Source organism: Oncorhynchus kisutch, linkage group LG18, assembly GCF_002021735.2.
Source record: "Oncorhynchus kisutch isolate 150728-3 linkage group LG18, Okis_V2, whole genome shotgun sequence".
Classification (NCBI taxonomy): Eukaryota; Metazoa; Chordata; class Actinopteri; order Salmoniformes; family Salmonidae; genus Oncorhynchus; species Oncorhynchus kisutch.
In genome coordinates, this window is record NC_034191.2 from 20,749,250 (window position 1) to 20,763,631 (window position 14,382).

Genomic DNA, 14,382 nt, shown 5'->3' on the forward strand with positions numbered 1-14,382 from the left:
AACATGACCGAATACAAACAGTGTAGCTATTCCCTCAGCAAGGCAAGCAAACAAGCTAAGCGTCAGTATAGAGACAAAGTAGAGTCGCAATTCAATGGCTCAGACACAAAAGGTATGTGACAGGGTCTACAGTCAATCACGGATTACAAAATGAAAACCGTCCCCGTCACGGACCAGGATGTCTTGCTCCCAGACGGACTAAACAACTTCTTTGCTCGCTTTGAGGACAATACAGTGCCACTGACACGGCCCGCTACCAAAACCTACAGACTCTCCTTCACTGCAGCCGACGTGAGTAAAAGATTTAAAAGTGTTAACCCTCGCAAGGCTGCAGGCCCAGACGGCATCCTCAGCCGCGTCCTCAGAGCATGCGCAGACCAGCTGGCTGGTGTGTTTACGAACATATTCAATCAATCCTTATCCCAGTCTGCTGTTCCCACATGGTTCAAAAGGGCCACCAGTGTTCCTGTTCCCAAGAAAGCTAAGGTAACTGAGCTAAATGACTACCGCCCCGTAGCACTCACTTCCGTCATCATGAAGTGCTTTGAGAGACTAGTCAAGGACCATATCACCTCCACCCTACCCGACACCCTAGACCCACTCCAATTTGCTTACCACCCCAATAGGTCCACAGACGACGCAATTGCAACCACACTGCCCTAACCCATCTGGACAAGAGGAATACCTGTGATAATGCTGTTTATCGACTACAGCTCATTATTTAACACCATAATACCCTCCAAACTCGTCATCAGGCTCGAGACCCTGGGTCTCGACCCCGCCCTGTGTAACTGGACTTCCTGATGGGCCGCCCCCAGGTGGTGAGGGTAGGTAACAACATCTCCACCCCGCTGATCTTCAACACTGGGACCCCACAAGGGTGCGTTCTGAGCCCTCTCCTGTACTCCCTGTTCACCCACGACTGCGTGGCCATACACGCCTCCAACTCAATCATCAAGTTTGCAGATGACAGTACAGTGGTAGGCTTGATTACCAAAAACGATGAGACGGCCTACAGGGAGGAGGTGAGGGCCCTCGGAGTGTGGTGTCAGGAAAATAACCCCACACTCAATGTCAACAAAACAAAGGAGATGATTGTAGACTTCAGGAAACAGCAGAGGGAGCACCCCCCTATCCACATCGACGAGACAGTAGTGGAGAGGGTAGTAAGTTAAGTTCCTCAGCGTATACATCACGGACAAACTGAATTGGTCCACCCACACAGACAGCATGGTGAAGAAGGCGCAGCAGCGCCTCTTCAACCTCAGGAGGCTCAAGAAATTTGGCTGGTCACCAAAAGCACTCAAACCTTTACAGATGCACAATCGAGAGCATCTTGTCAAGCTGTATCACCGCCTGGTAAGGCAACTGCTCTGCCCACAACCGTAAGGCTCTCCAGAGGGTAGTGAGGTCTGCACAACGCATCACCGGGGGCAAACTACTTGCATTCCAGGACACCTACACCACCCGATGTCACAGGAAGGCCATAAAGATCATCAAGGACAACAACCACCCGAGCCACTGCCTGTTCACCCAGCTATCATCCAGAAGGCCGAGGTCAGTACAGGTGCATCAAAGCAGGGACCGAGAGACTGAAAAACACTTTCTATCTCAAGGCCATCAGACTGTTAAACAGCCACCACTAACATTGAGTGGCTGCTGCCAACATACTGACTCAACTCCAGCCACTTTAATAATGGAAAAATTGATGTAAAAAATGTATCACTAGCCACTTTAAAAACTATGCCACTTAATATAATGTTTACATATCCTACATTACTCATCTCATATGTATATTCTGTTCTCAATACCCTCTACTGCATCTTGCCTATGCCGTTCCGTACAATCACTCATTCATATATCGGTAAATAGCCCACCCAATTTTACCTACCTCATCCCCATACTGTTTTTATTCATTTGCACACCAATATCTCTACCTGTACATGACCATCTGATCATTTATCACTCCAGTGTTAATCTGCAAAATTGTAAATTATTCGCCTACCTCCTCATGCCTTTTGCACACAATGTATATAGACTCTCTTTTTCTACTGTGTTATTGACTTGTTAATTGTTTACTCCATGTGTAACTCTGTGTTGTCTGTTCACACTGCTATGCTTTATCTTGGCCAGGTCGCAGTTGCAAATGAGAACTTGTTCTCAACTAGCCTACCTGGTTAAATAAAGGTGAAATAAAATAAAAAATATATCTTTATGTTATATTCTTCATCCTTTTACACTTGTGTGTATAAGGTGGTTGTGAAATTGTTAGGTTAGATTACTCGTTGGTTATTACTGCATAGTCGGAACTAGAAGCACAAGCATTTCGCTACACTCACATTAACATCTGCTAACCATGTGTATGTGACAAATAATATTTGATTTGATTGAGCCACCTTGTGCAGCAATTACAGCTGCAAGTCTCTTGGGGTATGTCTCTATAAGCTTGGCACCTCTGGCCACTGGGTTTTTTGCCCATTCTTCAAGCCAAAACTGCTCCAGCTCCTTCAAGTTGGATGGGTTCCGCTGGTGTACAGCAACCTTTAAATCATACCACAGATTCTCAACTGCTTTGCTTTATCTTGGCCAGGTCGCAATTGTAAATGAGAACTTGTTCTCAACTTGCCTACCTGGTTAAATAAATAAACAAACAAACATCTATGTGCGCAAACGCACACTCCAGCCAACTCATTCACAAGCATGTCCTTTATGGAATTTTCTCTTCTAGCTCATCTTGTCATCCATCTCATGTTATCTAAATACAGCCATGGGTCTATGAAAGTGCTGTCCTGGCTGCTACTTCTACCACCACCACCACAACTTCTGCTAAAAGGGCTACAACTACTGCTGCTACTGCTAAAACCGCTACTACTACCACCGCCGCTATAACTACTACCACCACAACTGCTAAAACTACTACCACCAAGGCTGCTACTGCTAAAAGGGCTACTGCTACTACCGCTGCTACTGCTACTACCACTGCTACTGCTGCTACTGCTAAAAGGGCTACTGCTACTACTGCTAAAAGGGCTACTGCTACTACCGCTGCTACTGCTAAAAGGGCTACTGCTACTACCGCTGCTACTGCTAAAAGGGCTACTGCTACTACCGCTGCTACTGCTAAAAGGGCTACTGCTACTACCGCTGCTACTGCTAAAAGGGCTACTGCTACTACCGCTGCTACTGCTAAAAGGGCTACTGCTACTACCGCTGCTTCTGCTAAAAGGGCTACTGCTACTACCGCTGCTTCTGCTAAAAGGGCTACTGCTACTACCGCTGCTTCTGCTAAAAGGGCTACTGCTACTACTGCTAAAAGGGCTACTGCTACTACCGCTGCTTCTGCTAAAACTGCTGCTACTACTACCGCTGCTTCTGCTAAAACTGCTGCTACTACTACCGCTGCTTCTGCTAAAACTGCTGCTACTACTACCGCTGCTTCTGCTAAAACTGCTGCTACTACTACCGCTGCTTCTGCTAAAACTACTACTACTACCGCTGCTTCTGCTAAAACTACTACCGCTGCTTCTGCTAAAACTACTACCGCTGCTTCTGCTAAAACTACTACCGCTGCTTCTGCTAAAACTACTACCGCTGCTTCTGCTAAAACTACTACCGCTGCTTCTGCTAAAACTACTACTACTACTACTGCTTCTGCTAAAACTACTACTACTACTACTGCTAAAACTACTACTACTACTGCTAAAACTACTACTACTACTACTACAACTGCTAAAACTACTACTACTACTACTGCTAAAACTACTACTACTACTACTACTGCTAAAACTACTACTACTACTACCGCTGCTAATACTGCTAATACTGCTACGAAAACTACCGCCACTGCTACGAAAACTACCGCCACTGCTACGAAAACTACCGCCACTGCTACGAAAACTACCGCCACTGCTACGAAAACTACCGCCACTGCTACGAAAACTACCGCCACCGCAATTACTGAAACTGCTGTCGCTACTAAAACTTCTGCCGCCGCCACAATTACTAAAACTGCTACTACTGAAACTACCGCCGCCGCAGCTACTAAACCTACTGCCGCCGCAGCTACTAAAACTACCGCAGCTACTAAAACTACCGCCGCCGCAGCTACTAAAACTACCGCCACTACTAAAATTACTGCCGCCGCTGCTACTATTACTAAAACTACCGCCGCTGCCGGTACTAAAACTACCACCGCCACTACTAAAACTACCGCCACTGCTGCTACCAAAACTACCGCCACTGCTGCTACCAAAACTACCGCCGCTGCTACCAAAACTACCGCCGCTGCTACCAAAACTACCGCCGCTGCTACCAAAACTACCGCCGCTACTACCAAAACTACCGCCTCTACTACCAAAACTACCGCCGCTACTACCAAAACTACCGCAGCTACTACTAAAACTACCGCCGCTACTACTAAAACTACCGCCACTGCTGCTACCAAAACTACCGTCGCTGCTACCAAAACTACCGCCGCTGCTACTAAAAGTACTGCCGCCGCCGCAGCCGCTAAAAGCTACTAAACCGCTGCCGCTACTACTAAAACTGCCGCCGCTACTACTAAAACTGCCGCCGCTACTACTAAAACTGCCGCCGCTACTACTAAAACTGCCTACTATTACTAAAAATACCGGCGCTGCAGCTACTATTACTAAAAGTACCGCCACTGCTGCTACCAAAACTACCGCCGCTACTACCAAAACTACTGCCGCTACTGCCAAAACTACCGCCACTGCTGCTACCAAAACTACCGCCGCTGCTACTAAAAGTACTGCCGCCACCGCAGCCGCTAAAAGCTACTAAACCGCCGCCGCTACTACTACTACCACTGCCGCTGCTACTGCTAAAACTGCTGCTGCTACGGCTAAAACTGCTGCCAATGCTGCTACTGCTAAAACTGCTGCTACTACCGCTGCTACTGCTACCAAAACTACCGCCGCTACTACCAAAACTACTGCCACTACTGCCAAAACTACCGCCGCTACTGCCACAACTACCGCCACTGCTGCTACCAAAACTACCGCCGCTGCTACTAAAAGTACTGCCGCCACCGCAGCCGCTAAAAGCTACTAAACCGCCGCCACTACTACTACCACTGCTGCTGCTACTGCTAAAACTGCTGCTGCTTACGGCTAAAACTGCTGCCAATGCTGCTACTGCTAAAACTGCTGCTACTACCGCTGCTACTGCTTAAACTGCTGCTGCTACTGCTTAAACTGCTGCTACTACTGCTAAAACCGCTGCTACTACCAGTGCTGCTACTGCTAAAACCGCTGTTACTACCAGTGCTGCTACTGCTAAAACCGCTGCTACTACCAGTGCTGCTACTACTAAAGCGACAGTCATCTTATGGCTTGGGGGTAGAAGCTGCTAAGAAGCCTTTTGGAAATAGACTTGGCTTTCCGGTGTCCTGCTAAAACAGTACACTACTACTACTGCTGCTGCTACCACCACCGCTGCTACTGCTAAAACTACTACCGCTGCTGCTAATGCTAAAACTGTTACTACTACTATCACCACCACTGCTACTGCTAAAACTGCAACTACTACCGCTGCTACCCCTGCTGCTACCACTACTACTGCTGCTAAAACTACTACTGCTACCCCTGCTGCTACCACTGCTACTACCACTACTTTATGTACATATTCTTTATCCCCTTACACTTGTGTGTATAAGACAGTAGTTTTGGAATTGTTAGTTATATTACTTGTTGGTTATTACTGCATTGTCGGAACTAGAAGCACAAGCATTTCGCTACACTCGCATTAACATCTGCTAACCATGTGTTTGTGACAAATAAAACTTGATTTGATTTGACTCCTGCTGCTGCCGCCACCGCTACTGCTAAAACTACTACCGCTGCTGCTAATGCTAAAACTGTTACTACTACAACTGCTACTACTACTGCTAAAACTGCAACTACTACTGATACCACTGCTGCTACTACTACCACCACCACCACCTTCACCGCTGCTACTGCTAAAACTGCAACTACTATGGCTGCTACTGCTACTACCACTGCTGCTACCACCAGTGCTACTGCTGCTAAAACTGTCACCGGTTAGTTGAGGTAATATGTAGGTAGTGTTAAAGTGACTATGCATAGACAATAAACAGCGAGTAGCAGCAGCTGAAAGGGGCGGGGGGCAGTGCAAATAGCCTGGGTAACCATTTGATTAGCTGTTCAGGAGTCGTCTTATGGCTTGGGGGACCTAGACTTAGGTTGGACCTAGACTTAGCTTTCCGGTGTCCTCCTCTTCCTGCCGCCACTGCTACTACCGCTGCTAATGCTAAAACTGTTACTACTACTACTACCACCACCGCTGCTAATGCTAAAACTGTTACTACTACTACTACCGCTGCTAATGCTAAAACTGTTACTACTACTACTACCGCTGCTAATGCTAAAACTGTTACTACTACTACTACCGCTGCTAATGCTAAAACTGTTACTACTACTACTACTACCGCTGCTAATGCTAAAACTGTTACTACTACTACTACCGCTGCTAATGCTAAAACTGTTACTACTACTACTACTACCGCTGCTAATGCTAAAACTGTTACTACTACTACTACCGCTGCTAATGCTAAAACTGTTACTACTACTACTACCGCTGCTAATGCTAAAACTGTTATACTACTACTACTACTACCACTACCACCACCACCACCACCACCACCACCACTACTACCACCACCACTACCACCACCACCACTACCACCACTACCACCACCACTGCCGCTACTACTACCGCTGCTGCTAATGCTAAAACTGTTACTACTGCTAAAACTGCAACTACTACTGCTGCTACTGATACCACTGCTGCTACCACCACCACCACCACCTTCCCCGCTGCTACTGCTAAAGCTAAAACTGCAACTACTATGGCTGCTACTGCTACCGCTGCTACCACCACTGCTACTGCTGCTAAAACTGTCACCGGTTAGTTGAGGTAATATGTAGGTAGTGGTAAAGTGACTATGCATAGATAATAAACAGCGAGTAGCAGCAACTGTGGGGGGCGGGGAGGGGGGCAATGCAAATAGTCTGGGTAACCATTTGATTAGCTGTTCAGGTGTCTTATGGCTTGTGGGGGTAGAAGCTGCTAAGAAGCCTTTTGGACCTAGACTTGGCTTTCTGTCATGCTGCCTGCCTGCCTGACTATAAGGGTTTGAATCCTGGACAGGAGGGACAGACTAGCAGAATGACCTGCGCTTGGCTGGACTCCTCCATCAACCACAACAGACTTGACTGGACTCCCTACTGATCTAGTTTGGCTGCACTGTGAGTCTCTTTCGGTGTGTGTGTACCTGATGGCCACGTCAGCCTCCAGCCCACTGACATTCATCTGCAGAGCCCTCTGGAAAGACAGGATAGTGTTCTCTGGAGCCAGCTACAGACAGACGGACAGAGAGGAACATCAGCACATACATTATATTGATGCATCTTGGAGGTCAGAGAGGTTCATATACCTTACTGCAATCTGAGAGTTCACAGGTTTCAGAAGTCTAATACTCAGTTGAAATGCGCCATTTTCACATAGTATGTTGTTGGGGTGGTGCTGGAGATGAATATGAATTTTACATTTTTTTTAAATGTCCCTTTAAATGTCTGAGGAAACTTGGAGAATGGATTCCAGTTAAAAGTCATGGGTTATGAGCGCATGTTTTATAAACAACAGATTATTGAACATAATGACTTGTGCAACACACAATACCAGGCCACATGGGTCAAACTGATAAGTCAGTGATACTGTAGTTCAAACTGTAATACTGTGAGGGGACTGGAAGCCTGGGAAAGTCAATGTAAAGTGCTGCTGGTAAACAGAGTGGGTCATGTGGTGTGTCCTGGGGGAGTTCTCAGGTCTTTAAGACTGTTAATTCCACCACAGTGTTTTACTTCTGGGGTGATCAACTACTGTAACATGCCCCAACTGGCTGGTTGGGGAGCAGAGCAGGGGTGTGTGTGTGTGTGTGTGTGTGTGTCTGCAGCTCGCTGGATGTGTCATGTATTCGAGTTGTTAGGACAGTGTTTCTCAAACTAGGGGAAGCCTGATTGGGATCGCGAGAGCAAATTGACACTTAGTTCATCGAACAAGGGGTTACATCAGTAACATCTGGTAACCACTAGATGCAGTTATATTAAACAGAGCGGTTTCTGTTTCCTTGGTTTTATGCTACAAATTATTATGGCCCCATCACTGAAAGACATGACTCTCAGGAACATGTTGGTATGTGTGGTTTCCCTTTACTTTGCCCACAAGCTGTTAGAACCGAGTGGACAAGACCAAGCACTAAATTAGACAGGGAGAAAAAGAAAATCTGTAACCACGTTTCAATCCACAGTTTATATGCAAGTCATACAGTAAAAAAATCACGACAGATGTGATGGAAACAGGAAGATTCGGAACCATTTTATAGATGCCAAAAAGTAATGTTAGTTCGACATGGTGGGATCTTGTGGTGTCTGTAAAATTAATTATGAGCAAATATTGTTTTGCTCATTGTATCTGCGCACTCTAGCACGTGCGAAGACCAGAGTAGGCCCATTTGCTATTTAACACAACAGTTTGTGACAAAACTATTGGAAGTGTTGAAAATGCCATGGAAACACATTGAACATTCTATTTTTATTTGGTACATCAACACTTACGTGAAAAAGTACATTTTATGTGCACTGTCAGTACGCACTGATTTTTATCTGCAAACGAGTCAGTTTGGTGGAAAATTGGCTAATTTTCTTTATGCAGATTTTAGAATATTCGCATGAAAAATCTGTTGTCAATTGGATCGAAACCTAGCTAATGATGTTATTTTCTACACAAAAGATCATACAACATTATTGCCTGATGATCTTCTGAACTTCCCAATACCTTTCTGATGCATTTCACTCACTTCAAACCATATCAGCTTCAGATTGAAATACTGTCAAAAACACTGCCAGACTGATTGGTAATAGACTGTTATAGCCCAAATTTTAAAAAGTAAACATTGGCTGGTGATTAAATAAAACATATTTTAATTGGTGGGGTCCCAAATAATTTTTAATAGCAAAATGGGGTCACGGGCCAAAAATGTTTGGGAAACCCTGTGTTAGGAGTTGAGCGGTGAGGCTTTGGCAACAGCATGAGAATTCTTCATACACTAGGCTTATATAGTATAGAGTCATACAGCGTTTGGCTGACAAGTCAAACAAATCAAGACAAACAAAGCAGGCGTGGGCTCTCTCATACACTCACACTTCCTCTCAATCAAATACACAATTCAATTTAATAAAATACAACAAACAAATGCTTTTAGATGCCGGAAAGGAAAGGCATGCCTGGGGAGAAATGCAGCACTACGTGATATGAATGAAGAAAACAAGTGAAGAAATACTAAACATGGTATCATATGAAATCTTACGTCTATAGATTGACCTGATAGGTAAGGACTCTCACATACAATAGCCTATAGTTTCTATATAGTGCTTACAGAAAGCCCAGAAGTCTATCTATTTCTGGGCTATTTTCAGCTCAGGTTCAGAGGGTCATTAATACACTAGAATAGAGCCATAGGTAGTATGAAGGAAGTGAGTGGGTGTAAATATGAAGAAACTGTTGGCCAGCATGATTTCTTTAGTGCCCTCTATGTAAGTTACATCTCTATGGGTCTGTTATTGTATACTCTATAAGCATAGTGTAGGAGGTGCCTCCCCCTACAAGTCCTCTGATTGGGCAGCTGGTTCAGCTGACTCACCATGGGGGCGCCCTGGTGGCCAATGACATCAGGGCGTGGAGTGAGGTTTGCGTGGTCCATGATGCAGGGGGAGGTGATGGAAAGGGGGGCCATGTAGAGGCCCAGTAGAACACTCAGGTAGAGCAGGAGAACCACCACCTGGAACCCTGGGCAGAACACAACATGGATATGGAATGAATAGAAACCCTGGGGCGGGCGTAGAACACAACATAGATATATAATGAATAGAAACCCTGGGGCGGGCGTAGAACACAACATAGATATATAATGAATAAAAACCCTGGGGTAGACAATTAAAACAAACTAGAACACCTGAGTATATAGAATAGCTATGGCCAAAAGCTTCAATGTCATGGAATACTTTTTTGCTCTTGTCAAGGATGTCTATTATACTGAGATGGTCAAGGAAATAAATAAATAGCACATCTGAAAGTAGTTTCTCTATGAGCAGGAAGACCATTCACTCAATGTTTCTTAACATTTTACATGGACAGTTTGGGTTGAGATATATACAGTGTCAAAGCCTGCCAGCCTCTAGCCACACTTTCTCCTGTTCCATCTCTGTGCGCTGTAGTGCAGGTAAGTGATGATGAATGTAGCTAGAGTACATCACTGACACAGGAGGTCGGATTCATTTCAAGGTCAGTACTTAGGCCAGATCGACTGCGTCAGAAGAACTCTTGTTACAGACACACCCTCTGCCCTCAGAACCTCTCTGGCATTCAGAGGCACACCAGCTAGCTACACATCTAACTTCACATCCAGGACCTACTGACCTCTGTAAGCCACCGCTAAACCACAGGCTAATGTATTCTGCACTGAAATAGATTTCATTTGTTGAAGAGATACACAGTGCATTCGGAAAGTATTCAGACCCCTTGACTTTTTCCACATTTTGTTACGTTACAGCCTTATCCTAAAATGGATTAAATAGATTGAGAAAAAATTATCTACATACAATACCTCATAATGACAAAATAAAAACAGGTTTGTATATATTTTTGGAAATGTATGAAAAAAATACAAAACCATTACATTTACATAAGTATTCAGACCCTTTACTCAGTACTTTGGTGAAGCACCTTTAGCAGCGATAACAGCCTCGAGTCTTCTTTGGAAGCTTGGCACACCTGTATTTGTAGAGTTTCTCCCATTCTTCTCTGCAGATCCTCTCAATCTCTATCAGGTTGGATGGGGATCGTTGCTGCACAGCTATTCTCAAGTCACTCCAGAGATGTTCGATCAGGCTCAAATCCAGGCTCTAGCTGGGCCACTCAAGGACATTCAGAGACTTGTCCAGAAGCCACTCCTGCGTTGTCTTGGCTGTGTGTTTAGGGTCATTGTGCTGTTGGAAGGTGAACCTTTGCCTCAGTCTGAGGTCTTGAGTCTGGAGCAGGTTTTCATCAAGGATCTCTACTTTGCTCCATTCATCTTTCCCTCGATCCTGACTCGTCTCAGTCCCTGCCACTGAAAAAGATCCCCACGGCATGATGCCGACACCACCATGCTTCACAGTAGGCCAGGTTTCCTCCAGACGTGACACTTTGTTCAATCTTGGTTTCATCAGACCAGAGATGTGCCTTTTACTGAGGAGTGGCATCCATCTGACCACTCTACCATAAAAGCCTGATTGGTGGCGTGCTGCAGAGATGGTTGTCTTTCTGGAAGGTTCTCCCTTCTCCACAGAGGAGCTCTGGAAGAGTGAACATCGGGTTCTTGATCACCTCCCTGACAAAGGCCCTTCTCCTACAATTGCTCATTTTGGCCAGCTCTAGGAAGAGTCTTGGCGGTTCCAAACTTTTTCCATTTAAGAATGATGGAGGCCACTGTGTTCTTGGGGACCTTCAATGCTGCAGAAATCTTTTGGTACCCTTCCCCAGATCTGTGCCTCGACAATCCTGTCTCTGCGCTCTACGGACAATTCCTTCGACCTCATAGCTTGGTTTTTGCTCTGACATGCATGGTCAACTGTGGGACCTTACATAGACAGGTGTGTGGCCTTTCCAAATCATGTCCAATCCATTGAATTTACCACAGGTGGACTCCAATCAAGTTGTAGAAACATCTCAAGGATGATCAATGGAAACAGGATGCACCTGAGCTCAATTTCAAGTCTCAGAGCAAAGAGACTGAATACTTGTGTAAATAAGTTATTCTATTTTTTATAGATGATCAAATACATTTAAAAAAAAACTGTTGTCACTGTCATTATGGGGCATTGTGTGTAGATTGATGAGGAAAAAAACTAATTGAATCAATTTAAGTATAAGGATGTAACGTAACAAAATGTGGAAAAAGTCAAGGGGCCTGAATACTTTCCGAATGCACTGTATACTGTATTTCAATAAGAATAGCCTGGTAAAATTAAGGATAAATAAATTATAGGGTTTTTATATTGTAGCAATATTACAGCACACATTAATAATGTAACTCTTTGTTAAGAGTTACTGTGAGCGCAAACAAACTGCTACGGCTTTGTGTTTGTCCACAAAAATTCACTGTTCTACCCAAATACAACGTATTAAAAAAATGGAACTGGAGTGTCTATAAACTACAACTGAATATTCATTAAAGTAATGTGCCTCCAAAAATAGCACTGATGATTCAGTATTTCATCTAGATCCCCAAGCAACTAACACTAGTCTGCCTCCCCTGTACTAGTCTCTGACAAATTTAAGGATGGCAAAAATACCCCAGTACTTGATGTCTAACTGGCAATGTCAACATACAGGGCCTAATAATGTCCTGTGGACTGGTGGTGTCATGTGAGGCCAGAGGAATGCCTAGTATCCCTGCCAACCTGACGGGGGCTTGCCCTTTGTGTACATGGTGTTAATCATTTAACGCCCAGGGCTCTGTGAGGCTGTTATAGGAAAACTCCACCCAAAATCTATCTTTTGGCATTTCGTTCATTAGTCCGTTGTTGACATAGTACCAAAAAGTTTTGCTTGTCAGCAATCAAGTTTTCAAGATATGTAACTTTCAAAAAACAGAAATCATCCCTGTATGATGCATTTTGCATCCTATGATGTCAACAATGGACTAATGAAACATACCAAAATATTGTTTTTGGGTGGAGATTTCCTTTAAGTCATCTGGCAGTAGTGTCTGAGATTTCTTCAGTGAGGTGAACAGTTGGTAACATGCTCTAGTGTTGTCACAATAGCAGATTTTTTTTAACTTCAATACCGATACCAGGTTTATCATCATAATACTAGATATCAAAACGATATTCATTACCAAAAGGCTACTCAATACTGAAACGCTGCCACTGCAACAAAAAAAGAAAGCGTATTACTGTAGCTAGTTATTGAGCAAAGTGTTCATAATTGGTAGAACTACTAAAATAACAAATAGAATATCTTAAATTGTATATAAAATGTCTTGCAAAAAATAAACACCATTAAATAACATAAGAATATCTTCAACTTTGCTTATGCAAAACTATAAATCATAGAATCAGAGCAGACAAAATGGTTAATTTGCTTATCTATGGCCAAAATATTGGGTCAAATTACATTCATTAGACCTATAATTCATTACAGCTAAATAATATACTAAATGAACAGTTTAGTTCCAAAACCACAAAAAAAACACTGAAGCTCATTTCTTAAACTTCTATAGTCTACATGCCATAGAAGTACAATGGAATTTACACAGTATACTATGATTCCCAGAGTGCATTTCACTTCCCATGGTGCAATGCTCTGCATAGGGCTGCTGGCAGGCTAGTGGCTACTGCTAGCAAGCCCAGACAAATGTGAAGTAGTCTAAATATATTGCTGTCAAGTTGTGTGCATTTCACCAAACTTTTGGTTTGTGTAATCATATTATAATGCTCACATGAATGTCATGCTAAATATATTGTAATGAAACAGGCAGGGAGCGTGGTTCGGGACCATCAACCTTATGGCTGAAGCCCAGCGTGCCATCGACTGTAGCACAAAAGCATGCTCGTGGCTGAGTCGATATACGTGCTTATAAAACAAGGTCGCTACAATATGTTCATACAAAAACAATTCAAATTTCGTAGAATAACTACAACGTTACAATGCAAATGTCATGTGTAAGAGAGTATTTTTTTGTATGTAGATTTGGAACTAAACGTCCCTTGCACTGCTTTGTAACATATTTTGCTTAGTTGTTTTGGTGGGCTAGCCCTCATCTGCTCCGCAAGCAAAGTATTCCCACAGTTCGCTTCTGGAGACAGTTTTGTCAAAAAGCTGCGGACGTGGAGGTACAATGTTTTCTTTTGAAGAAGCCATGATGTCGGCATTTTCGCTCTCCTCTCGCTTGCTTATTAAAAATGCCTGGCGCTGTGTCAGCTGCATGTACAAGCGCAAGTAGCCTGGCTAGCTTACTACCACCCCCTTGAGAAGATTCAGACAAATTACTAAAAAGACTCAATCCATATATGACTTGAGACACATTGTACCGAAAGTAACAAAAACTCTAGTACAGAAGTTTCAGTATACCGTGCAACACTACCATGGTCAGTAACACAGTCGGGGTCGTGTCGAGCTGCTTACTTATTTTCTCTGTGCAGGCGATCTGCCCAGCCACCAGCCAGGCCAGAGCGGTGACAGCCACCAGAGCTCCTAGGTGTAGGAAGGGACCCGTGGCCTGGACAGGGGACCAAA

At 44.2% G+C, this 14,382-nt stretch overlaps 1 protein-coding gene across 8 annotated transcripts in view; it reads right to left on the minus strand.

Annotated features, from left to right (window-relative positions):
• gdpd5b (glycerophosphodiester phosphodiesterase domain containing 5b) overlaps window positions 1-14,382 on the minus strand; it is a 107,084-nt gene that overhangs the window by 11,109 nt on the left and 81,593 nt on the right. For all 8 annotated transcript variants that reach the window (XR_004203935.1, XR_004203934.1, XM_031795520.1 and 5 more), the window contains exons 7-9: window positions 14,272-14,365; window positions 9,743-9,888; window positions 7,316-7,398 (exon numbers count right to left, since the gene is read on the minus strand). Coding sequence is in view for 6 of the 8 variants with exons in the window: in XM_031795520.1 (XP_031651380.1) it covers window positions 7,316-7,398; window positions 9,743-9,888; window positions 14,272-14,365 (323 nt within the window). In the remaining 2 variants the exon portion in view is untranslated. The remainder of the gene's footprint in view (window positions 1-7,315; window positions 7,399-9,742; window positions 9,889-14,271; window positions 14,366-14,382) is intronic.